Genomic DNA, 25,947 nt, shown 5'->3' on the forward strand with positions numbered 1-25,947 from the left:
GCAACATGGACGGACAGCACTGGCACAGGACACACGTTCTCAGCTGTATTTTCTTGTTAGAATGATTAGCAAGGAATATCGTTCTTTGTCCCTTTTCATGTTTTCACCTTAAGTCTATTCTGGCTGACAGATATTAACATATGCCCATAATTTTGCTTGATATGTTGTCTTATGCCTTGTAAGTTTTTTCAGAAATATTTCTATTGTAAAAGACATGAAATATGTAAGATTAGAGGTTGTAACAAACTGCTTTGAAGTCTTAACAAATTTTAAGATTATATACCGTATTATTTTAGATATTTATTTTTCAAAATGACCAGAACCCTTTGACAGGTAGAGATTTTTTAAATGCCAATCTCTTTAATTAAAAAAACAATATATACCAGAGACTAGGAGAAAAAATTTCCATACCCCTTTTAGACTTTGTTTTCTGTTCTGACAAATACTAAAAGAGAATGGGTTGTTGGGAATTATCTTAGTCCGGTAGTCCATTTGAGCTGCTGTAACAAGATATCATGGGTAGCTTATAAACAACAGAAATCTTTCACAGTTCTGCAAGCCAGAAGTGCAGAGCAGGTGCCAGTGTTGCTGGGTTCTGGTGACGGCCTCAGGGTTGCGGACGCCGACTTCTCACTGTGTCTTCACAGGGCAGGAGGAGCAGGGAGCCCTGTGGGGCGTCTTGAAACAAGGGCACTGATCCCATTCCTAAGAGCTCCACCATCATGACCTTGTCACCCCACAAAGGCCCAGCTCCTAGTACCATCATATCAGAGGTGAGGATTCAAACATATGAATTGGGAGGCAGCGGGGGAAGCTGGGGGACATAAATATTCAGACAACAGCAGGAATTTATGAAATACAAGGGTACTAAGTAGGTATTTTAAGCCCAGGTTACAATCACAGAAATAACAATAAATTATGTGGGAAAATTTAAAAGTACATCAAAAGGGGCAGAAATCAAAAGATGGGAAATGGATCTATAATCTGAATGCAAATTTCTTTAAATTCTGGAACTGTGATACTAAGAAGAAATGACCATGCTAAGTATAAGTAAATCATATGCCAGAGTGGAATTTCAAAATATAGTTTGTATTTCCAGCATCATGAAAAGAATCACTATAAGCATTACCTTAAAATGTTTTTATCAGAAATATAGTTTTGGTAATAAACCATCTGATAAAATTATATATAAACATGTAATCAGATATACTATACATATGTAATTTTAATACACTCATATGAATACTCTCTATGGTGTATTTTGTATAAAATAAAAATTAATTTTAGATTATTAAAAAAACTGGCAATAAGTTCACAAGACCTGACCACCTACCGGGTCAGCTCCCACGCTCACATCCTGCGCTGAAAAGCTCTCACACGCACCGACAGAGAAGCCCAGGGAGCTGGTCAACGTCCCTGCAAAAATTCTCCAGGATGTGGAGGTGGCCTGTGAGGTGCTAGTGGAGAAGTCAGAGCCGCCTTTCTGCTCAGGGTGGTTTGGGGAGGGGGTGGGGGGAGGTATGGAAACCCGAATTGAAAGTTCCCCGTATGGTTAAAATGGTCCACGCCCCACCCCACCTCCTCCAAGAAATGTTGAAAAAAAAATTTTTTTTTAATTTAAACGTTGAAAATCCCAAGCTTCAAGTCAAGTTTCATGTCAGTACTTTCAGCCAAAAAAAACCTTAATTCTCTTCTTTTACTTTCTAGGTTTATCACCAAATATCCTGAAGATACCGCTTTTCTTCTTTTAAAGTGGCCAATGTTTTCATTGCCTCTAGTTTTTCAACTCCAGTCTCTCTGCTTATTATTTCCACAAGGGCATCGTGGACATCCTTGGCCATATTCTTAGCATCTCTAGAAAAAATGAGTAACAGCATTCTGTTTAAGAACAGGAACTGTGCACTAAATCCTCCTGCATTCACGAATCTCAGGCCGGGCCTGCGTCACCACACTGCAGCCCCCTCCATCTCTCTGGAAAGTGACCCTGAGGTCTCCAGGCACTGGTCACCACCACACCCCGCAGCCCAAGGCCAGGCCTTTGCCCAGGGACCACCAGCACATGCATTGCTGACCACCCGTTCACAGCTTTGAGTCCTTCAGCAGGCTCTGAGCTCCAGGAGCAGCCGAAATCTTGACGTGCCTGAGGGCCTCACGCACTGGGCCCTCCTTGGCTCTGCCCTCCCTCCACTCTCAAGGCCTTCCTGGGGCAAGGAGTTCCCCTGAGAGTCTAAGCCTGCATGCCTGGCAGGCACACAGGCACACAGTTATCAACAGACACATCACTGAGAACTTGCTGAGGGCTGCCCCTTCTCGGTGCAGTTCCACGGCCCAGCTCTTTCACTGCAGGCCAGGCGAGGCCCCACGCAGCCCGCGCTGCACCGTGAGCACTGCTGCCCGGCTCTCCCACTGGGAGCGGTGGCTGGCACGGAGAGCACCTTGCCCACCTCCCGTCTCCAGACACCTGCACGGGCCGAAGCGCCGGCAGGCACTGTGACATCTGCGGCATGAGTAACTGCCAGACAGGACTCCACTGTGCTGGGAGCTGAACTCGCTCTGCCCCTTCCAGCGAGATTCCTTGAGAAAGACATAACGGCTGCTCCAACGTCCTCCTCCTGCTCTGCCCAAGCACACCGAGAGCACCTCAAGGCCACCCCCGTCCCCGCCCTTCCTCACGTCCAGGGCTCCAGCTACCACATGTCCTGGGCCCGGCGTCGTCTTCTTACTTGACTCTCAGCAGCAAAGGCTCCCCCTTGAGACAGTGTCCCCTGGGACGAGGGACAAGCTCGCACCTTCCTCGGTGGCTGTCCTCCTCAAGGTCCCCTTTGTTTGGTCCACACTAGAAGCCACGGGGCGTTCACTCTGAGCCCTCACCTCGGACCTCAGACCAGCTGTGAGTGTATCAACCTCACTTCACGGATGTGAAAGAATGAGGCACCAGTGATGGTGAAGGGTTACTTCTGGGCTAACATTTTAAGATCTCAAGTACCAGTTATTCATATACTTGTACATGTATGTTTGTACACGGACTTCACCTCCATTATTTTAGGGCTGCACTTAAAACTTCAGCCTAAATCTGACAGCACTCTCCTCTGCAAACAAAAGGAAGACCAAACACTTCACTAGAAGCTACATGAAAACATAAACCAACACAACATCCAGGAGCTCGGTCGTTTCTGACCTAAAGCAACTTTTTCTATCTGAGGAGTCATTAATGGGTCGTGAAATCAACTTAGGAGCCAAAGTCAGCTTTCTTTAAAAATGATACAACGAACAAATAGACATTATCAGAATGTATCACAGAGAGTAAGTCCAAAAAGTAAGTTCTGTTTTATAAATCTTTTCAATTATCTCCAGGTCATTATGCCAATATTTCTTTTTCTGTGTCAGTTTTAGAAATTAAAAAAAAAAAAGTGTAGTTTCTCATTTCAAAACTCCTTTTTAATTAGCAAACATTTTGAGTTCCATTAAAACACGTAGCTAGTTACTAAATTTTTTTCCCCCTATGGTGATCTTGGGTTTCTATAATGGCTCTTGTCTCAAAAAGTAGATGAAATGCAAGAATGACTCCTGGTGTATGTCAACTTTGACATTACAAATTATGTCTTAAGAAAAAAATCCTAAATTCACAATCTCAGTGAAAAGTGAAAGTGAAAGTTGCTCAGTCTTTGGCAACCCCATGAACTACACAGTCCGTGGAATTCTCCAGGCCAGAATACTGGAGTGGGTAGCCTTTCCCTTCTCCAGGGACTTCCCAACCCAGGAATTGAACCCAGGTCTCCAGCATTGCAGGCAGATTAATTACCAGCTGAGCCACAAAGGAAGCCCAAGAATACTGGAGGGGGTAGCCTATCCCATCTCCAGAGGATCTTCCTGACCCAGGAATCAAACCAGGGTCTCCTGCATTGCAGGCGGATTCTTTACCAACTGAGCCATGAGGGAAACCATTCTCAGAGTCAAAACCGAAGCTCTTTTCCTAGGTCGACTGCAAAAATCACACGTTTAGTATTCACTGATCAAAATCAATTAAACAATGAATTAGGCATAGCAAAAACAAACAGAGAAACCTAATTTAAAAGAGCACAGAGCAGTCTGCAATGCACGAGTTAATTTTCTTTTGGGATCTTAGCTCCCCAACCAGGGACTGAACCTATGCCCCCTGTAGTGGAAGTGTGGTCTTAACCCCTGGACCCAGGGAAGGCTGCGTGAGTTAATTTTCACTTTCTTTTCCTGATAACAACTTCTTGGCTATCGAGGGTACATAAAAATAGCTTTAGAACTTGTATTTCTATCCCTGTACTTGAGAATCAGATCTCCCACCCATACAGGTCCGGGTCGTTAACCAATGGGCCCCTGGCTTCTTTAATGAACACCACTGACTGTCCCCACCCCCTGCACTCACCCACACACGTAGACATAACCGCTGTCCTGGAGGAGGACCCCCGCCACCTGCTTGCTATGACGCTGGAGGCTGTCTTGCACATACTTGGCTGGGCCCTCCTCCTCCCCCACCGCAACATCTCTTGAGAAGGAGACTTCCAAGTGAGTGAGCACTCCACACTTAAGGAAGTGTCTGAGCTCGTCTCTGAAACACAATACTTAACGGGTCACTGGAAGATTTGTAATTTCATGTTGGAGAAGTCTGAGATGACAACTGTAGAGCATGGCAAAGCCTTACAACACGAGGGCTGGCAAGTACCTGAACAAATAATCCCTCTCCTTGTGTCTGCAGCCGAAGAACAGCCACGTGGCTCCAAAGTGGCCCCCTGGGTGTTGTTCCTGGAGCTTCTCTCTAAGGGGAAACGAAAGCTGAGGTCTGGTAGAAATAACAGGTAACAACAACCTCTCTTTTTTTTGCCTCTCCAGGTAGGTCTATAAAACCCAACTCTGCAGTCACTCAAAGTCCGTTTACTGAATTTACACTTCATTGTCCACAGGGTAAGTCGGCCACTTCAGTGGACGCTAGAGAAAGTAAATTTACCTCTGGGCTGAGACATCTATGACCTTTATATGACATCTCCAGAGCAGGGGTAATTCAAATGACCACACTGTGAAACCTCGACTAATTTCTACACTAAATACTAGCAACAATCTTATGACTAAAAACTCTCAGTTAGTGTAATAGAAAAGAGGCACAGGGCTTTAAAGGTAGAACAGTCTGCTGTGCAATTTTCAGACATGGTTGACATGCCCCACTTTTTTGTTTTCTTAACAACACAAAAAAGAAAACTACACAAAGATTTTGCCCGAAGCATATTACTCCACCACCTGGGGACCGTTACGTAAGAATTGTTATTTTACGCACAGGGAGAGAAGCACAATTTTATTTGTATCAGATAATTATGCCCTGATATGAAGATACATGAATTAATATTATTCTACTGAAAATTACTGGCGTTAGGGGTTTGACTTTGAAATGCTGAGTGTACTTGGGTCTTTGTGATGACCCAGTTAAGGAATAGATGGATGCTGGAAAAGGCTGAGGGCAGGAGAAGGGGGCAACAGAGGATGAGATGGTTGGATGGCATCACTGACACAACGGACATGAGTTTGAGCAACCTCGGGGAGATAGTGAAGGACAGGGAGGCCTGGCGTGCTGCAGTCCATGAGGTCACGAAGAATCGGACACGACTGAGCGACTGAACAACAACAACAAAGGAACAGATGGGGCAGCCGCACGTCAACACAGCATGAAGATGTGCTTGGAATCTGTCCCCAGCACTGCAGGGCTGGGCGGTGCGGGCAGTAAATACTATAGTAAAAAAGCAGTTCCAGCACAAAGCAAAATCTCTGGACGATATTTTCACTTTTCCCACAGTGACAAGTTATGCTATGCTATCACACATTTCATAATAATTTTTTAAAATAAAAATTTTACAACTGAAGTCCAATATCCTAAAAACCCCAGAAGAAACAAACAAACCAAAAAACGCTCTATTATCCTCCCAGCCAGGTCCACGAGGGATACATACCTGTGTTGCAGGAAGCCAATGAAGGGGGCCACGCCCGCTCCTGGACCCACCATTATGATGGGGACTGAAGGGTCATTTGGTAAGTGGAAAGAGTTTGTGGTTCGAGGAGAAATGGATATCTGAAACGTTAAGGCAATGCTCATAAGTTTGGAAAAAAAAAAAAGAACCTGAACAAAAGCATATATCCAAGGTGCTGTCTGCCAAAGAAATCAGAAAGTGAAACTTCCCCTTAATTTCATCACTATCACTTCCCCTTCCCCTTAGAAGCATCACAAAATTAAGTAGCGGCATTAAATCGTACTGAAACCACAAACACATCTGTCAACGCAGAGAAATAAACAAGTCTGTCTTGTAAATTTTTTTCTTTCTAAATCAAAAGTATTTTTAAAATGACAGGGCTTTTTCCGAGGTAGAACACTGAATAAATAAATAAATAATGAGCTATTTTTCTAGGCCCAAAGTAGTGGGCAACCCATCATACGCATCATGAAGAAATGCACACACAAAATGAAGACAGGGTCCTTCACATCAGGACATAAAGGGGCAATGCAGACGAACGCCAAGAAGGGGTGAAGGGTTTAAGCAGAAACCAGGCAAGCGAGACAGAAACGAAGGGGCTGCCCTAAGGATGCCAGAGCACCACACGGCCTCTGCTCCTGTGCATCCAGGGTTTGCTGTAAAGCTAGACTAATGAATGAGATACAGATAAAAATCTTTTTGCTACAATTTCAAAAGGGTTTTCTTCTAAACCATGTGCCAGGGACACTTACAAGGAATCAGCTTGTTAACATACTTGACTCTCAGTTTCACTCTGCCATATGCTTCAGTTACACTGAGTGATACTAACACTTAAGAATGACGGGAATCGTCCCTACGTTGCATACAGATATAATCGTATGTATTTTAGCCTTTAATTCAAGGGCAGCTGTCTGAAGTTCATCCACAGGATGGACACAGTACTTTTTAAATGGAGAACTGGCAGAGCTGCGTCAAATGGCTGCTCTCGTTTTGGAGGGAGCTGTGATGGACATTACATTAGCCTTATTCACTTGATTCATCCACCTAACAATTTCACTGAAGGTACTCAATATGACAACCACTTAGGATGGAGAAATGAGCAAACCAAATCTATGTCGATGGGACGCATATTCTACTGTGTGAAAAAGACAATAAACAAACATTCATCTACAGAAAAACAGATAATAAGTTAAGTTCCATGAAGCAGAATAAAACTGCTGAAGAGACCACACTCCCATGTTCCAGGGACGGGGAGGAGACGGGAGAGTACTAGTCGGCTCCTGCTGCACACCTCCAGGGCCTCAAAACTGGGTAGTCAATAAAAATCTGTTACAATGGGGAAGAAGAAGCGGGAAAAGGACAGGAGGAAAGAAAGGACACGTGAGAGACACCCACGCTTGGTGTCTGTAATGCAAGTGTCTCAGTATGCTGTCTTTAACTTTTTGGAGACCTGCTATCTCATGAGACCATGAAGTGACATGATACTTGCATGTCAGCACTATTACTACAGCATTTCTTTCCAAAAGAGAAGTTTCTCGGTTCTCAAAATTTTGTGGAGGTAAGGAAACACACACAGTAAAGCACCTGTTTCAGGCAGCAGACTGGGAAAACACCAAGTTCAAGGGCAATTTTAAGCCCCAGTCTTCTCTTAAGCTCTCTCAAGTATATATCAGAAGCCTTAATTCCCCCAAGGGCTGTCAACTTTTTAATTTCAGTAACAGAGCAACCAAACCAGGTATAAGACATTATAAATGTCTTATTTTTCAAAACCATGGAAAAGACTTCATGATAAAGACTCAACTTTTTTTTTCGATTTCAACCATTCTTATGGGTGAAGAGGGAGAATGTAATTGTTCCCTTTGCATATAGTCTCAAATGAGATTTTGACAAGTGTGAATCAAAATATAAAACACAAAAGGTCTTCTGTTTACGAACGTGATGAGCAAGGAGTGAATACTGTACTGTATACAATTCATACTTTACACATTGAGGAAACACACGGACTATTTAATACTGAGTGAAAATTATGTTCTCCTAACTTTCCAAAAGACTAAAGCTCAAGTGTGGCATAGAGTTTCCTTTGAATGGTTTGTTGGTAACGAATGATGCAGGGGACATTTTTCCAACTAAGCAATGAACTCTTTCCACGTCACCAAAACTGCATTCTCCTCATACCTTGGGAGCCAGGGCTTTCTTGCCATCTACATGGTTTGCACACATGTACGGCTGAAGAATTGATTCAACCAAGGTGGCTAGCCAGCCTGTGCACACGCCTCTCCGAAGAATCACCTCCGTGGTGTTAGACAAAAACTCCACGATGTTAAAAATGAAATGAAGCTTCCCTGGGTGAAACAGACTTGAGCTGCAAAGACAGAGGCGAGTTTTTAAACTCTGCACCAGGACTAACACACACAGGCCAGACCAGGCCTTTTTTTATGCACTGAGGGGTATTTCTGTGTGCGCACTCTTCAGAGAACAGCTCTGCTGCTTGCTGCAAAGTCAGCCCTGCCCCCAGCATCCTGGTATCACTCAGGACAGTTTCTGGTTACCTGTGTGCCCCAAAGACTAGATGAGATTTATACAGAACCCCTCCCTCTCCCCTTCCTCCTCCAGCCCAGCAAGCGGCCAGGCACACCAATAAGGCCACAGGGGGAGGACTTGGACGCTCGCTAAGCAGGGACACGGTTCTGGACTGCAAGAGCCATGAAGATGCCACGCCCTATGCACTCTGGGAGGACGGGGGTGCAGGTCTGGTGTTCTTCACTCCTTATCACGTCTGCTGCCGTCTTCCACAAATCTGGTAGGTTTTCAGTAAATGGACCTGTAGCTAGCAAGGATCTGAAGGTCTGAGTTTCACTGTATTTTAGGAGAAAGATGCTATGTATGACGTTAATAAGCATCAGTACCTTGCGCAAGAGTACGGTCTGGGTTGGAGCTTAGGAAGATGTTCTAGAAAAAAGCAAAAACAGGCAACTATTAATTCACTCCTACTGAAAATAAAGTATATGTATACACGTAAAGTACATGTAAAGGTCTGACTTCTAAGTGTTCTCTTATTTAAAATATTCAAAACAACTGTTGTTTCCGTTTTCATCATACTTTTAAGTACCTATACATTCACTGTGAGTAAGCAGACCATTACTAGATGCCACATCCAAATCTTAAAGACCAAACAGAATCCGTTTCCTTAATGTGAAGCCAGTAATTTCTACCTAAAGGCGTTTGGTTTTTTTAAAACAGCAAACAGGAATAAGAGTAAGGTCCACAAATGGGCTTCAGAGTCAAGGAACCAACTATATTGTTTTCTGGGGTGTCTCCAGAGTTTTCAGACTTGAAATACAATTGTGACTCAAAGATGATTAGACTGTGGAAAATACTGAGGCTGAAAATATTTTTCCTTATATTTATAGGGTTATAACAAAAAACTGGAGTGTAACGGTGAACACTCTTAAATCAAGTTACCCAGAAATCCAGTGATTTCAAGACACATAGGTACTCTTTCAAAAGGAGACTAAGAGTCAATATTTGAATTGTCCACTAATAAAACTCTGGAAATTTTTGTGTTCAGTATGTTATCATTTTGATAGTTATTTAGCAAAAATTTAGAAAGCCCTTTCTAAATGTCTTACAGTTGCAATGTCAGAATAAGATTTAAAAGAGGGCTCAACACAAACCCCTAGGTGTATTAAGTTTTCTCATAGACATTAGGAAATAACTGAAGTTTCTGTAAGTCTCAATTATAGAAACTTCTAAAGTTTATAAGCTGAAGCGTCTATACTTTGGTCACTTGATGTGAAGAGCCAACTCATTAGAAAAGACCCTGATGTTGGGAAAGCTTGAAGGCAGGAGGAGAAGGGGATGACAGAGGATGAGATGGTTGGATGGCATCAGCATCTCAATGGACGTGAGTTTGGGTAAACTCCAAGAGTTGGTGATGGACAGGGAGGCCTGGCGTGCTACAGTCCATGGGGTCGCAAAGAGTTGGACACAACTGAGGGATTGAATTGAACTATTAGCTCAAAAGAAAGAGGATAAGAGTGTTCATTTGAACAGGAAAATGAGAAGAGCAGCCTCACCACTTGCAGGAGGACAGAGAACACTAAGAAGTAAAAAGGGAGCACGAGCCTCACTTGTAAAGGAGCCTGACTTGTAAAGGCCTCACTTGTAAAGGAGCCTGACTTGTAAAGGCCTGACTTGTCAAGGAGCGCCCTTCACTGTACTCGGCATCACAAGGGACCTTGCCAGCCTAACAGTACAAAGTACAGTACATGCTTTCCTGTCACTATTCGTCACTGCAGGAAAACAGACAGGAGATGACAAAAGTACAAACATAGAAAGTATTAAATAACAAAGGTTTTAAAATCCTATAAACGCTTATAGTCACCATCCCTGGTAAACGTCTCCAAGTCCAGACACCAGGTCCTTAAGGAAGATCTGAAACTCTCTTCTGCTGGAGTACAAGGACCAGAAGGCATGATCGGGGCAAAAACCAGGGTGACCTTCTATCTGGATGCCTGTCTCCCCAAGTCCACACTCGGAGGCACCCTGAGTAAGGCCACTTGTTTATGCTGGGCCAGCACTAGACCCTTGGGCTCTTGAAGAACCAAAATCTGGACCTGCCCAGGTGGGACATTTCTGAACCCTGCTCACAGAGGGCACACTTCATCACACTCCATCAATTATCACTATCCTTAAAAAAGATACTTTTCTTGGAAAGTTCATTTTTAGATAAAATTTGGCTAAGTGCTTTCTGAAAAACAGATTCTAGGCTGAAGGCTGAGTGAAAAAAGAGAATTACAACTGATTCTATTAATGGAGAAAAAGAGCCTGCTGCTGGGAAAGATTGAGGGCAGGAAGAGAAGGGGACAACGGCGGGTGAGATGGTTGGAAGGCATCACTGACTCGATGGACATGAATCTGAGCAAACTCCGGGAGACAGTGAAGGACAGGGAAGCCTGGTGTGCTGCAGTCCATGGGGTTGCAAAAACTCGGACACCTCTTAGCGACGGAATGACAATAATATTGAGAGATCAAATGACAGTGACAATGGTAGAAAAGAAAACTGAAAAAGCAAACAAAACAAAACAAAACGGGAGAGAGATCCTCTGACCTCAGGAAGGCAGTTCAGCTGGATAAGGCCCCAGGAAGCCCAGCCATGAGACGCTTGCTTACTGACCAGTATGGAAACGTGCCCCCACAGGCCTGCAGGAACTTGAGGTGCCCTTAGCACAGAGGGGCTGCCCGGGGAGGGGGCTGTGACGGCGGCCACTCACCGAGCAGGAGGCCGAGCGGAGGCTGGCAGGACGGGAAGGCCCGCAGCAGGTCGGACAGGCAGGCGCCGGCCTCCCTGACGAAGCGGGTGTAGTCGGCCGCCCCCTGCCTGCTGCACAGCTCCTGCAGCCGCCGCCTCTCCGCGCTGTCGCCAGTGTGGTCCGCAAGCGCGCGCAGAAATGCCTGTGGCCAAGAAATCAACAAGTCACCACGTGCTCTGTGGTCACAGCGTCAGAACACGGGGTTGGTGTCCACCTGGGATGTGCCCAACTATAAAAAAAAAAGGGAGTGTGGCCACCAGGAGTGTGACCAGGAAAAGGGTATTTCGTTTCATATTTGCTCTGATGGCAGCCCATCGAAGTGGGAAGACCCATTTTTATTTTTTGGTCACCTTCCCTGTATCTTAAACTGACCTAATCAGTCATAAGTATGGTCTCAAGTTACATGACAGCTATATGTGAGTAAGCAGGAAGTCAAGTCTCCCAAGCAAACTTTTTTTTTTTTTAATATTTATTTATGTAGCATCTAGTTCCCCAGCATGTGGGATTTAGTTCTCTGACCAGGGATCGAACCCAGGGCCCCTGCATTGGGAGCCCAGAGTCTTAGCTACCAGACCACCAAGGATGTCCCTCATTAACCAAATGTTTTTATCTCAGGACACAATACCTGTTCCTGTCTTAGCTGATGACTACAACCTGGATTTCGACACTTATTTGAGCACCATTAAGAGCTTTTTCTGACAGGCACTGGGTACAAGAGGACACCTAACTTGCCCAAAAGGCTTCACAGGAGAGCGGGAGCAACAACGCTCCCTGAAACAGAGTGGGCACCACTGCATCCCAGGCCTGGACACCCTTGACGGGGGTGATGAGATCACATTCCCGTGGGGTCACGGGTCTCCACCGACTAGCCAAGAATCCCTGCCCAACCTACCCAGAGACCCACCAGCTACAGGAGCGCAGGAGCTTACCAAGAACACTTCCAGCCAAACTTTCTCAAGTCAATAAACCCTCCTAAATTACAGGCTAAAACAGTAGCATATTTCTCATTTTACACTTAACAGAAACTTCACAGTACTAATAAAGGGAATACTGTATTACGTGGAGAACAAGTTGACAAACGTTACTAAAACTTAAATTCTAAATATTTTTAACACAGTAATTGTACTCCAAGGAATTTATTTTTAAAAGAAAATTTAGACAGGTGTATACAGATGCAAACAGAAGGTTGACCTAAATGGGTTTTTAATAGTGAAAAACTGGAAACAATGGACTGTCCTTAATCAAATCAACAAGTAGAGCATCTTTTAATAAGATCTCCAGTATGTTTCCACGTTGGGATATGCAAACTCATGATTTCTTTTTAATAAAAGAAGGTATGTTACAGAACAGCATATATACTAGCAACACCAATCCAAATGTTAACTGCAGTGTGACGGTGGCTCAGTCGTGTCTGACTCTACATCCCCATGGACCACAGTCCACCAGGCTCCTCTGTCCTTGGGACTCTCCAGGCAAGAACTGGAGCGGGTTGCCATTTCCTTCTCCAGCAGATCTTCCCAACCCAGGGACTGAACCCAGCTCTCCGGCTTTGCAGGCAGCTTCTCTACTCTCTGAGGCACCGAGGGAAGCCCTGTGAACTGCAGGAGTCTAATTAAAACGCACTTTTGCTTCCTGTATTACTTTTGTGCCCAGACTTTTTACAAGCATACTGCTTTTGCAGCAAGACAAAATACATTTGTAAATATACACACTGTGAAGTTTTCAGAAATGGTAGAGTTGAACTAAAATTGTGAAATTATGCAGGAAATTTTCATCACAGTGCATCGTAAATTTACTCAAATTATACCTAGGACTAAGTCTCTCTATTGAGCTCACTTCCCGAAGACTACAAATGCAGTCAGCACCTTAATAAAACAGAGAATGAACACTGCAGTGTGAGCAGTGTAACGTGATCATGTTTTTATTCACTGGCAATACAAGTTCGGTAAAACAGCTTGCAGAGTTCACCCATTAACATCCCTCAACAGGGCCAGAAAAACGGCGGTGGCGGGGGCACAACACAGACACCTAGTGGGTCTCCACCCCCAAGCCTGTCTCAGCGTCAACACGACCCTTCGCCTTTCCCTCAAGAATCTGACGTAATAAATTAACTACCGACTTTTACACAAAAAGGGGTCTTCCCAACCTTACATGAGGGACAGGTGAGGGAAAGCCCCACTCCCCAAGCCTCCTGTCAACTAGAGAAAAAGTGTCCGTGCACAGCTGGAAAACCCATGTCATCGAGGGCCACTTTCATCCCTGGTTACCGCGCAACATCGAGTTAACGTCTAGTAAAATAAGATTAAGGAAAAGCCCTACTTGAAATTCTTGTTTCAAAAGAAAACATAACATTTCAATACAAGAGCAATTTAAAAATATTTGTCCATGACATCACAAAGACACAGCATGGCTTGGGAACTATTCTGAACACAGGCTATGAAGACCACATTTTCCAAGCCTTCAAATGATTGAATAAGCTCTAGAGAGACATAAAGCATATTTTTAAGTAGATACCAAAAGAACTTAAAAAAACAGTACCTTCTTGGGAACGGCTCGTATTTCGAGGCACCAGGTGAGAAGGAACTGGAGAGAACACCTCTCAGGTACGTGCTGGGGCAAGGCTGCGCCTGTCCAGGGAGATGCGGAAGAGTTCACGACAGAAAAAAAATAAAGATGTTTCCAACCCCTAGGAACACTAACAGCTGTAATCTTTTACACTGTAGTGCTATCAAAGTACAGTATGACTTTGGTCAACGTTTATTCAGTCAAAAGATTTCCTCAGCAAAAGTGTGAAAGAAAAATCCACTTTACAAAAACAATTTTATTAATTCAACAGTATTACTATATCAGCCATACCTATGAAATCTAGGTTTACCAAACAAAAGGAAGGGAAATTATCTAAAACCAAAGAACAAAAAAGCCCAGGAATCGAACTGGGGTCTCCTGCATTGCAGGTGGATTCTTTACCAACCGAGCTATCAGGGAAGCCCCTCCAAAAGATGGCAGTGGTCCCATAACACTACCTGTCTTCCTCAGAAAGAATTTTAGAGCTGCCTGAGCTCTAGTTCCAGATTCTAAGCAAATCACTGAAAAATAATTTCCCTTAATCATGGAAAAAGCAACTATTTTCATGTATTAAATAAGCAACAACAAATAGGCCATGAGACACAAACATGAAACAACTACCTTTTTTTTGGCCATGTCGTGCAGTTTGTGGGATGGTCTCCCACCAGTAATTAAACCCGGGCCCCAGAACTGAATGCCTGGAGTCCTAACCACCAGGGAACTCCCAACAAAAAGCAGTTTTTAAAACAGATTCATATAATATAGTTTTTCTGCATGACAACTCTAGTGTTCTAACTCAGAAACAAAGCAATGCTGACTGAAAAGAAACAACCTAACATATTGGCTCAACTAACCAACCTGCTTTTCTGAAACCACAGTTATATTCATCTTTGTGTTTCCCAGATTGCTGTAAGCTTGCTGATGTCTAGAGTTCTGGAAAAGTTGATTCTTCAACTTCATTTTTAATGTTTGTAAGCATCCAGTAAGCATAAACTCGACCACCACCTCATTCAGGGTAACTGACTCGCCCAGGGCACCTGCTGGGGATGCTAAGGACTCCCACCCAAGACCAGCGAGCGCCTGTGTCCCGCCCTCAGGCACCCGTGCAGACTTGCCCTGTCACCCCCGTGCCCCCAAGGATGTCCGGAGCAGTAAGACACAGGGCTGCACCTTTCTTCCTCGTGTCTGCCTTAATCGTCACGGCGACATGGTGCTCTCTCCTGTCTGCGAGCTGCAGTCTCTGCAGCAGGAACTGCACTTCAGAGTCGCTGTTGGGACAGATCACGTTGAAGGCATCTCCAGGCTGGTAGGAAAAATCTGTTTTCTAGAGAAGAACCAACACGAAATAAAAAAATGCCACATGAGTTAAGAGTTTTAGTTGTGGGGCAACCAACACAGTTTTTCTTATATGAACATTTGAACATACAAGTTCGTTTTTTGCAATTAGAATTATTTTGTTTCTAACAAATAAGACCAATTAACTAAACAAGCATACTTTTATTAGGAGTTATTTTTTAAAAAGAAATTTTGTAATTATCTAATGTTTTGCTTTATATCGAGTATTCACAGACTAGAAATTAAAACCTGCCTCTTCTGGAGATTAAGGTGTCCTGGTAAGTAGTGTTTCTAATAATCCATGTAAAAACCCTCTTTTGAAAATATACACACACACTTTAGGAGCAAAGAAATGACTCTTCAGTGGTCTCTCCTTACTTCTTTCCTTTGGGGAGGAATGGGGTGGGGGAGACCGCTTTTCTCCCTTTAGTGACATGCAACATTAAAGCGTCTGCCTTGGTTGTGGCTGTGCACAAACTCGGGCTCCAGGTGGAGCCCCCTCCCACAGCAGGTCTACGCACTCTGCATAGAGTGGGGTAGGGGTGTGGAGGGCTCTGGGAAGGGGCCTCTAACCACACATGCTCACACCCCTAGCCTGTGAGGAACACAGACACAGACTGGACCCACCAGTCTGCCAAACCTCACCTCTTTATGACAAAAGTGTGTAACAGAAGTGAAATGCTTTCACATATACAGGATATTTAACAGCAGGGATAAAAATGTTCAAAAGAAAATGGAATTACTCAATAGTATGAGAGTCCCTTGGACTGCAAGATCAAACCTTTCAGTCAATCTGAAAGGAACTCAACCCTGAATATTTACTTGCAAGGACTGATGCTAAAGTTCCAATCCTTTGGACACCTGATGCAAAGAGCCGACTCACTGGAAAAGACCTGGATGCTGAGAAAGATTAAAGGCAAAAGGAGAAGGGGGCAGCAGAGGATGAGATGGCTAGAGAGCATCACCAACTGACTCAATGGACATGGTTTGACCAAACTCCAGGAGACAGTGAAGGACAGGGAAGCCTGGCATGCTGCAGTCCATGGGGTCGCAAAGAGTTGGACACGGCTTAGCGACTGAACAGAACAATGGTATGTAAGCAAAACCATCTAGTTTTGATGCCTGCCATATTTCTTTTTTTTCTATCAGAAATTCAACTAAACCTCCACCAACAGCCTTGACACACTCTCTTCTGAAAGTTCAGCCCACTGAGCTCCACAGGACCCACACCCAGGGCTGAGCCGCACGACTGTGAGCAGGTCCAGTCACGGCTTCCCACCTGAGGCCAGCGGCTGGGGCAGGGGCTGGGGGAGGCTTACGGATGGGGATCCAAGAGCCAGCACAGATACCCCCTAAAACTGTGTGCAAAATGCTTATATATAATCATTCTTCTGGAGGGGGGTCCATGATTTCTCCCAGATTCTCAAAGGAACAAGGACCACCACTCTGAGAAGTGACCGTCACAGGACGGGCTAGCCTGGGCTCGACTCCCCTGGCCGCTGACCTCAGCTTCCTTGCCTGGGGCTCCTATATGCCAGTGCTGTGCTGATTCCATTATTCTTTCGTGGCTTAATGAGTAAGGCAGCAAAACTACTCTCTCCAAGTGGAATCACCTCCAGACACTCCTCATTTCAGCCCCTCCTTGAAGTGAAAAGAAAACAGGGATGAGACAGAGAGACAAAATGACGGGTCAGGAATAAACGCGACGGGCCAGGTGGCTGGCCGCTGTCCAGACACCTCCTCCTCCCGGCGCGTGTGGGTGAGGACACACCATGGGCGAACCTCTGCACTGACTGGCAGCATCCCTGCGCTCAGAGACACATTCTGGAACTTACCGAGATGTCCAACTCTATCAGAAGAGTGGTTTTTATGGCATCATTCGTAGTCAGCTGAACTGCCTTTGAAACTGGAACGTGAAACACTGGATCCACCAAACTCACAGATGCGTGACTTTCCTCCTTGAGAAAGAAATGTGATAAAGTGCTATAAGCGCGATTTTCAACTATTCTTACCACTGCTTCACTTAGCGGCAACGTCAGAGCTACAGGATCTTTCAACGTTCCCTGATGAGATTTCAGAATTCTTCTCTAGGGTAAATGGCTACAGACAGGCCTCTCAATCTTTCAGAAGAGAAGCTCATCTATATTTTAAACTCCTTGTCTACTAGACTTTAAAATTTCTGAGATTATATGGAAAATATCAGATACTAGCACTTTCCACGGAAAAGTCTAACAGTCTTCCTAATAAACTATGCAAAAAGAGTGTGTGTGCCCATTTCAGAAGGAGATTCGAAAGGAGTGACAGATGTTTACGGTCGGAAGCTGTCTGCACAGATGGTGACAAGAGCCCTCAGAGCGGTGTGCGGTGCTGTTCCACAGAGCTTTCTGGACGGTGGGGATGCCCCATAACCTCACTGGCCGATACCTGACCACTGAGCACTGAGGCCTGTAAACATGGCTGGTGTGACTCAAGAACTGAATTCTTAATTTAATTTTCATTAATTAATAGTAGCCACACACAGATAAAATTAGACAACACAAGCCTTGGGAAACTAGAAAGAAACCCAAATCTTGGTCCTACCTCACCAGATTCATAACTTGCTGCTTCTAAGTTCTAATAAAAATAGAAACTTACATCTCGGAAAGTGCTGGTCAGTTAGCTGTGGATGAGTGGCTGTGTGGGAAGGCCATGGAAGGCCAGGGCTGAGGGTCTGAGAGTTGTAGTGACAGGGACGGGGGCACAGCCTTCAGCAAGGCTGCCGGCAGTGCTCACAGCGGGCCCCCAGCCCCTCGCTGTCACCTCCGAGGATCCTCTGAGCACTCAAGGTCACACCTCCGTCTAGAGGCTGCCCATAGCCAATGACATCAACGATTGTAAAGGCCCAGCCCCTGTGCACAACCCAGGACAACCCTGAAGGACTGCCCCGGCTTCAGAGAGCCCTGCAGCTCAGCTTCTTCTGTATCCCATCTGGCTCCTGCCCCGTGACATCCTGGGGTGAGGGGGAGGCCCCGAAGACCATCTCACAGTGATTCCTGGTAGCCCAGCCTGGGACAGCCAGGGCCAGAGTGGCCCAAAAAAGTCACTAAAATGGGCGTGTGGTGCTGGAGGGCTGCCCCGGCCGGCAGTGAGAACACACCTGGGGACAGGACACCAGCTGCTGCGGGACACGTGCTCGGGACCGAGGAGGGCGCGGCACGGATGGGGCTGCTGGGCTGGAGGCTTACGGCTAAGCTTCACTGACACTTTTGGAAAAAAATGCAAAAAGCCAAGAATAATGAGGCAACAACTAAAATCTACCAGTGAAAGCCAGAGGACACTCTCAGTAGCTTACACATGAGCACTCACCTGCCGCAGCCTGAGGGCAGAGAAAGCCAGGGATGACACGGCAGGGAAGAATGGGGGAGCGACACCTGCGTGAACGTCTTGAATCCGGAGACAAGCCCTGGCACCCGCGGAAGGGGCTGCTCCTTCCGTAAGGGCAAGAGCTCCCTTCTCGCGTTAAGACAACACAGGGACTCCACCCCGCACCCTATCCCTCCTCCTGGCTGCTGGACCAATAACTACAGTTAAGAAGCAACAGGCCTGGCTGCCCGTGCGCTGGGCCAGCTCCAAAGAAAGGGCAGGACAGCACCATGCATCAGCAGAATACGTGTGCCCCAGACAGGAGGCCGAGGTCCCGGGCCAGGCGGGGCGGGACACAGGTCCGGATGAAGGGCTTTCTAACTGGGACGCTCTCCCAGGACTCAGGCTTTCCTCACCCTGCCAGAGCCCCAGAGATGACGTAAACACGTGGACAGCAGGGCGACAGAGCAAAGAAAAAGCGAAGTGGGGCAGAAATGCCAAGACACTGGAAGACAGGATTGAAAAGCTCAGAGAAGAGGGCCTGCCAGAGTGGACAAAACCACGCAAGGCCAAACCCACCAGCCGACAGGTGCTCCCTGGAGCACCCAGAGACCACCTCACTGCCAAGGCCAACAGGACCGTGCTGGTCAGGGGGACAGCCACACCACCGAGCTCACCTGCTGACCAGAGCTCACAAAGCGGACACCCCCACCCCCGGGCACCAAGAACTGAGGGAGGTGGGAGCACTTGCCAGGAACACCGGGGGAGGGGTGTGCACAAGGATCACAGTGAGTAGAAAAGCTGGGGGGCGGCCGGGGGCCCAAGTCCCAGAAATAACGAGAATGATGAGCACATGGCTTCCAGAGGCTCAAAATGAATGGGCAGCCAGCAAGGGCACTGGACCAGTCCTTACGAGGACAAGAAACCAAGACGTTATGAGCGGGAAGCTGTCCAATGAGAGCTCGAGACCCCCTGTCCAGCTGCTGGACCTGAGTCAGCTGTCAGACCCGGAGCCCTCCCATCCGACGGCAGGAGCAGGCAGGCCCCCAGGAGAAGCGACTCCGCGAGGCACAGAAACCGCACTCACTGACGCCGCCCCCAGGGATAAAGGTGCACTGGACTCAGGGACGGTGGGTAGAGGGGGCAGTGCGGCCGCTGGCCCTCACAGCCCTGAGATCTGTGGCCGGGGCAACCGGAGTCCAGGGGTAAACGAGCACTGGACTCGGACAGCAGGGAGAAGGGGCAGTGCGGATGCTGGCCCACACAGCCCCGAGGCCTGAGGCCGGGGGTGACCGGGGTCCAGGGGTGACCGGAGTCCAAGGGTAAACGAGCACTGGACTCAGGGACGGCGGGGAGAGGGGGCAATGCGGCTGCTGGCCTGCACAGCCCTGAGATCTGCGGCCGGGGTGACCGGAGTCCAGGGGTAAACAAGCACTGGACTCGGACGGCAGGAGAGGGCCAGGTGCGGCTGCTGGCCCACACAGCCCCGAGGCCTGAGGCTGGGGGTGACTGGAGTCCAGGGGTAAATGAGCACTGGACTAAGGGACGGCGGGGAGAGGGGTCAGTGCAGCCGCTGGCCCACACAGCCCCGAGGCCTGAGGCCGGGGGTGACAGGAGTCCTGACCCAAGTGTGGCTCAAAGGGCCAGTCAGTGGCTAACCTAGCGGTTAGCAGTGAAATCCTGGCCTGTGGGCTATGAGCCATCACAGTGGGGAGGGTCAAGAAGAAGCCTCTGAACCTGACACCTCTCTCTCTCACCTCTCAAGATAAAAGATGAAAATTAGACTATCCTGGGGAGAGCGATAGATATCAAAACAATCCTTAAAAAGCTGAAGGACACGGGAGGATGTCTATCATGGCTCCATGGAGTTCACCAATCGGGCCCCTGGAAAAACCAGACAGCTCCTGGGGGATGACCCTGAGCCAGCAGCAACCCAAACAAGCAGCAGCCCCAGGCACGCCCGGGCGGATAAGAGCAGTTAATACAGCCTCTCGTGCAGGGTTCATCCAAGAGGATGTGGCCAATGTGCTCTCTTCCATCTCCACCCACAGAGGACCAGACGTGCTCACAGGCACGCACTGTTTACCATTTTGCCCCAAGACTGTGACAGTGTTCCTGCTCGCTGGCACAAGACAGCGTGAGTAAACGGGGACCGTCTGGACACTCAGCAAACCTTGCCCAGCCCCGCCGCATCAACACCTTCACGCCGGGGAGACGACGCTGGCGTCCCCACGGCCCATGGAGACTCAGGGCTCGTGGTGATGTCCGGTGTGTCAGGACGTCCCCTCCCGAGGAGAGGATGCACTCTCTCCTCCTGCCCTTCACCGGGAGAGGTGCCTCCCACCTGGCAGGCCCCAGCAGCTCAGAGCCGCACACCCCACCCAGACACTGGGTGACACGGGAGGATGCGAGGGCTGGGGGCCCAGGGCAGGGAAGGGCTCTGGGCAGGGCCCCAAGACGCGCCCACTGAGGCCGTGCGGCACGTAGCCCTCAGTCCAGGCGGCCCCACAGTGGTGGGGGCACCAGGGACGGGGAGACGGTGCTGGGTGGAGGGAGTGGACCAGCTGTGGGCTCTGTTATGGCTGCACTGAAGCTCCAGCTTCCCAGGCGGTGCTAGCGGTCAAGAACCCACCTGCCAATGCAGGAGATGAAAGAGACTCGGTTTCAATCCCTGGGTCGGGAAGATCCCCAGGAGGAGGGCATAGCAACCCACTCCAGTATTCCTGCCTGGAGAATCCCATGAAGAGGGGAGTCTGGCCGGCTACAGTCCCTGGGGTCACCAAGAGTCGGACAAGATGGAAGTGACTGAGCGCGAGAGCACCAAAGCTCAGATTCTGGTTCTACCCAACCAGGCACCATCCTCCCCTCCCCCACCCACCCTTCTCCCCAAGGGGGTTATCCCAAGATGATGCCCTAAAACAGGAAATTTATTTTCCTCAATCCCTTATCCTCTAGGTATATCCTTTAAACAGATTTACACGTTTCCATTAAATAGTTGAGATTTTAAAAAATCTTTTGAAGACATTACCAACAACTCAAGCCTATTTAATGACACCTATCATAAAAGAAACTCTCAAGCAGATCCTAAGTGAAGCACCTTGTCATATCAATCAGAGATCAACACCCCTGCCACACACACTCACCCTTGCAGCAGAAACCCGGGGCCGGCTCACCACCCTGAGCCCACCCGCCCGGCACATTTACCACAGCCACGCCTGTCCCCAGTCCTGCCTAAGATGTACTTGTTGTGATAATCCCTTTTAATAAAGAATGAAACATGAGCGTGAAAACAATAACCCAGGGAAGGTCACATAAAAACCTACCTGTTTGTCTGAATGCATTAGAAAAACACTGTAAAAATATGATGCTGGAAACACTGGTATGCATATCAAGTGTTCGCAAACAGTTTTCAAATAAACTAGAAAGCGGCACTTAAACTGTTTCTCAAATGTCTTTCCTCATTTAATAAAAAGAAAAGCAGAAACCAGAAACCATGACAGTTGCATTAAGAGTGTGGTTTACCTGAGAAAGCCCACACAGAACTCCCTCTGAACAGAGAGGGGTCAGCCATGCGTCACAAGACTGGCTGCCCTGGAAATCTATTCCAAGCACATTGGAAGAAATTTCAGGGAACCATATGACAATAGTGGGGTAATATCAGCTATTATTCAACTTGATGCTCAGAAATGTACAGATCACTTTAAAGTCATTTATTTACTGATAGGAAAGATACTCAAGGCATAGAAAAAAGATTTAAACAGACAAAAACAGCTTTATAAAATATCATGAACAGAAAGAAAAACCCCTAAAATGGAGTATCCCAGGACAGCAAAGATCCACACTGGAAAAGTGATCTTACTGTACCTGACTCAAATTAGTTGCTGAGATAGTTTTCTGAGAGCCCACAACTCGCCCTCACCTGACTGACATCTAAGGCAAGAAGCCAAGACATTACTTCTCCAAAGGAATGGAGAAACTGAGCTCATACCCATTTACTTCTTCAAAGAGAAGCCACGTAATAACACAAGCGCCACCTTTAATGCCTGGAGGTAACGCCTCTTTGGGAGCTACTCAACTCCACCACTGCAGTGCAGAAGCAGCCTTGGATGGACATGGCTGTGTTCCAATAAAACTTTATTTACACAAGAGCTAGTAGACCACATTCACCCAGCACGCCATAGTTTGTTGGCCTCCACCATAACATAATTTAAAAAATACCACCAACATCACTGCTTACCTGGCCAAGGGCCTCCTCCAGATGCACCTCTAAATATTCCGGTGGTAAAGAGGGAATATTCAGAGAGGCTTGTGAAAGTGGGGGTACTGAATGGGTAAGCGAGGCCTCAAAGTCTACAATCAAAGTACTTGATTGATTGCTGTTCACTGCATTTTGTTCCAAAACTTTAGCAGCCTTTCCTCCAGAATCATCTAATTTCAGAAGTCCAACTTGTGATTCCACGTGTAATAATTCCGGCGTCACGGCGTCACGGGAGGCATGAGATGCCATCGTGAGAGTTTCACTTGTGTCCTCTCTTCCTCTGTTCGACAGAAAATGCTTCTCGAGGGCGGCCCAGAGTCCGTTAATCCATGGCTCAACCACAAGTTCTAAACTGAGTTGTAAAAAAAATAAGAAAAAAGAAACAAACCCTTTAAGTTCTTCATTTAAACACATGACTATGGGATAACGGGAGAATCTGTACACTTGACAGAATGCTGTACAACTGTCAGAAACATTTGGTATGAAGGCTATTCAGAATACAGAAATACTTATTATTTAGCTAAAAAGCAAAACATTACTGTGTTCATTAGCACTGAGCTATAAAAAAGTATGAACAAGCATAAAAGAGAACAAAAATGAAGATGATTTAGTAAAAGGTGATAGGAGTATGATTCCACTTAACTTCCTAAAATAGAGTTGGTATTGTAAGAAGACATGGTTTTAAACAGGCATGATAAATTCTGATGAGGCTAACGGGAACATACTCAAAATCCAAGTCTACTCTAATATCATAAATGATAATTACATCAAATGCACCACCAAGTTTTGCCTAGTCAATTTACTGATCTTTGTTTCCTACAGACTTAAGATACCACCAAGAAACCACTCCAGATTAATGCTCTTTGACTAAGAGCTCCACACTTCAATCATCCTTTAGGAGAGCTGGATTAACCGTAAGTACATTATAAAATATGCTCATCTACTGACTACTGGCTGGAGAAGGAAATGGCAACCCACTCCAGTATGCTTGCCAGGAAAATCCCACTGACAGAGAAGCCTGGAAGACTACAGTCCTTGGGTTTGCAAAACAGTCGGACACGACTTAGTAACTAAATAACGAACTGACTACTGGCAAAGTATGACAACAGTACCATTCCCTACACTCTGTTCACAGAGTGAATGGCTAAGAAGTACTGCATCAAGACCTTGAGAAGGACGTCTCTGTCATTTTCAATCACAACTCCAATGCGTGATCAGTTACGTTACAATTCATAGAGCTAAGTGACAAGAGGAGACACTTGTGGACCTCTGTCTTATCGAGACTTTGGCTATAATTTCATTGTATTCATTTACTGCTCACGTGGCACATAGTTAAAAGTTTGGTGACACAGTACATCCATTCTCTCAGGAACATTTGGAAGAGCAAGCGTATAAAATTAATGGCTCAATAATGATAGCTACATTTAAAACACCATTCTCAGAACTCAGAAATACTAATATGGTAATACTCTTACAAGAAAGCTCATGCCCGCTGAGTATGCACTGTATGGCAGGCGTTGTTCTAAAACATCAAGTTTTATTCATTCATTTGATGCTTCAAAGAATCTTAAATAATATTATTTTTATTATTATTGTTATTATCCATTTCACAAGGGGGAACACCAAGACACAGAAAGTTTAAGTAATTTGACCCATGCTTCATAGTCAGTAAGTGGGGAAAACCAAGAATGTGAACGCAGGTATTTTAACTCCAGTCTACATTCTTACGAAGAAGGCAATGGCACCCCACTCCAGTACTCTTGCCTGGAAAATCCCATGGATGGAGGAGCCTGGTAGGCTGCAGTCCATGGGGTCGCTAAGAGTCAGACACAATTGAGCGACTTCACTTTCACTTTCATGCACTGGAGAAGGAAGTGGCAACCCACTCCAGTGTTCTTGCCTGGAGAATCCCAGGGACGGGGGAGCCTGGTGGGCTGCTGTCTATGGGGTCCCACAGAGTTGGACACAACTGAAGCGACTTAGCAGCAGTTAGCAGCTACATTCTTAACCCCTTCAATGTGGTGGTACAGTAAGCCAAGATGTCTCCTTGAAAATATTCTAATTTTAGAAGAGTACTTAGGCTGAAAATTTTAGAGATGCAGGCTGCTGAAGTATACACTGAAGAATTTTAATGGTCAGGGCAATAAATCAACAGTGAACTCAAAAGCCTCTGAAGTAAAATATGAGGTGAGCAATCGGAATAATGGATTTATAAGCGTTTAGCATTTAAACAGCTCACACAGGACAATAAACATGTAATGCCAACAAGGTTTTTCGTGGGGAAAAGAGCCCAACACAGCAAGACAAAACTGAAAGGTAACAGGCAAGGCAATGTGGTGGAGCTGTCACCATAAGGGACATGTGCCCTGGGGCAATGGAAAAAAACTCACAGCATCACTGCTGCAGAAAATGACGGACGCATGGACTCACAAAGGTGAGTTGCGGGCAAACAGAAGTGTCTCCAACATGCCCGTGCAAGGTGGTGTATGCAGGAAAGCACAGCCTTTGCTGAACTTGTCATGTTGCATAAGCCCAGATCTAGTGGGTGAGATTTACTTAATACACAGAGACAGCAGAAAAAAAGATCAAGTGCATGCCTGTGCTGTTATGACAGAATAAGGACAATTCTATAAGGTCTTTTGAGTTCACACGTTAAGAGGATTTGTAAGGTGGCACGTAGGGTGAAATACTGAACTGTAAAAACAAGAATAAATTAATGAAACAGAAATTATATTCCTGGTTGGCAGGATGGTAAATGACCATGAAGACAGGGAGGGAGAGTGTCAAGGAGCCAGGGTGCCGGGAAGGCCTGTGGCATGCCTTCTCCACCTGTAATGAGCGGCCGGGAGCCCTGCATGGGGAGGTCCAGAGTCCAGTCACTCCCCTGCAGGCACATGCTTTCCAAGTTCCTAAAGAAAACAATGACTTTTGCAAACAGCTGTACACTTCCAAGCCTGAGGTAACCGTACTGGGCTACCTTCCTAGTGTCTTCCATTAGCAGACACTGAGATGGACGGGGCACTTTGAAAAAAAAAAAAATTCAGCAAAACAGATAAATCAAGCTCTAGAGGATTTTCTTTGGTCCCCAAACTAAAATAGGACTTTCAAGACTGAAAGTTAATGCTAGTTCAAAAGTGAACCCCTTTTG

The 25,947-nt window shown here is 46.3% G+C and overlaps 1 protein-coding gene across 4 annotated transcripts in view; it reads right to left on the reverse strand.

Moving 5' to 3' along the window:
* Positions 1–287: 287 nt before the first annotated feature.
* Positions 288–25,947, reverse strand: part of MTRR (5-methyltetrahydrofolate-homocysteine methyltransferase reductase) — a 32,975-nt gene continuing 7,315 nt past the window's right edge. For 3 of the 4 annotated variants that reach the window (XM_005221641.5, XM_005221640.5, XM_024981247.2), the window contains 11 exons: positions 22,779–23,151; positions 17,035–17,157; positions 15,035–15,188; positions 13,838–13,926; positions 11,261–11,441; positions 8,894–8,936; positions 8,163–8,349; positions 5,970–6,088; positions 4,697–4,789; positions 4,400–4,582; positions 288–1,854 (listed from right to left, as the gene is read on the reverse strand). In XM_005221641.5, the coding sequence (XP_005221698.1) occupies positions 1,713–1,854; positions 4,400–4,582; positions 4,697–4,789; positions 5,970–6,088; positions 8,163–8,349; positions 8,894–8,936; positions 11,261–11,441; positions 13,838–13,926; positions 15,035–15,188; positions 17,035–17,157; positions 22,779–23,151 (1,687 nt within the window). In that variant the 3' untranslated portion in view covers positions 288–1,712. 4 annotated transcript variants of the gene reach the window in all.

This window comes from Bos taurus, chromosome 20 (assembly GCF_002263795.3).
Source record: "Bos taurus isolate L1 Dominette 01449 registration number 42190680 breed Hereford chromosome 20, ARS-UCD2.0, whole genome shotgun sequence".
In the NCBI taxonomy this organism is placed as follows: Eukaryota; Metazoa; Chordata; class Mammalia; order Artiodactyla; family Bovidae; genus Bos; species Bos taurus.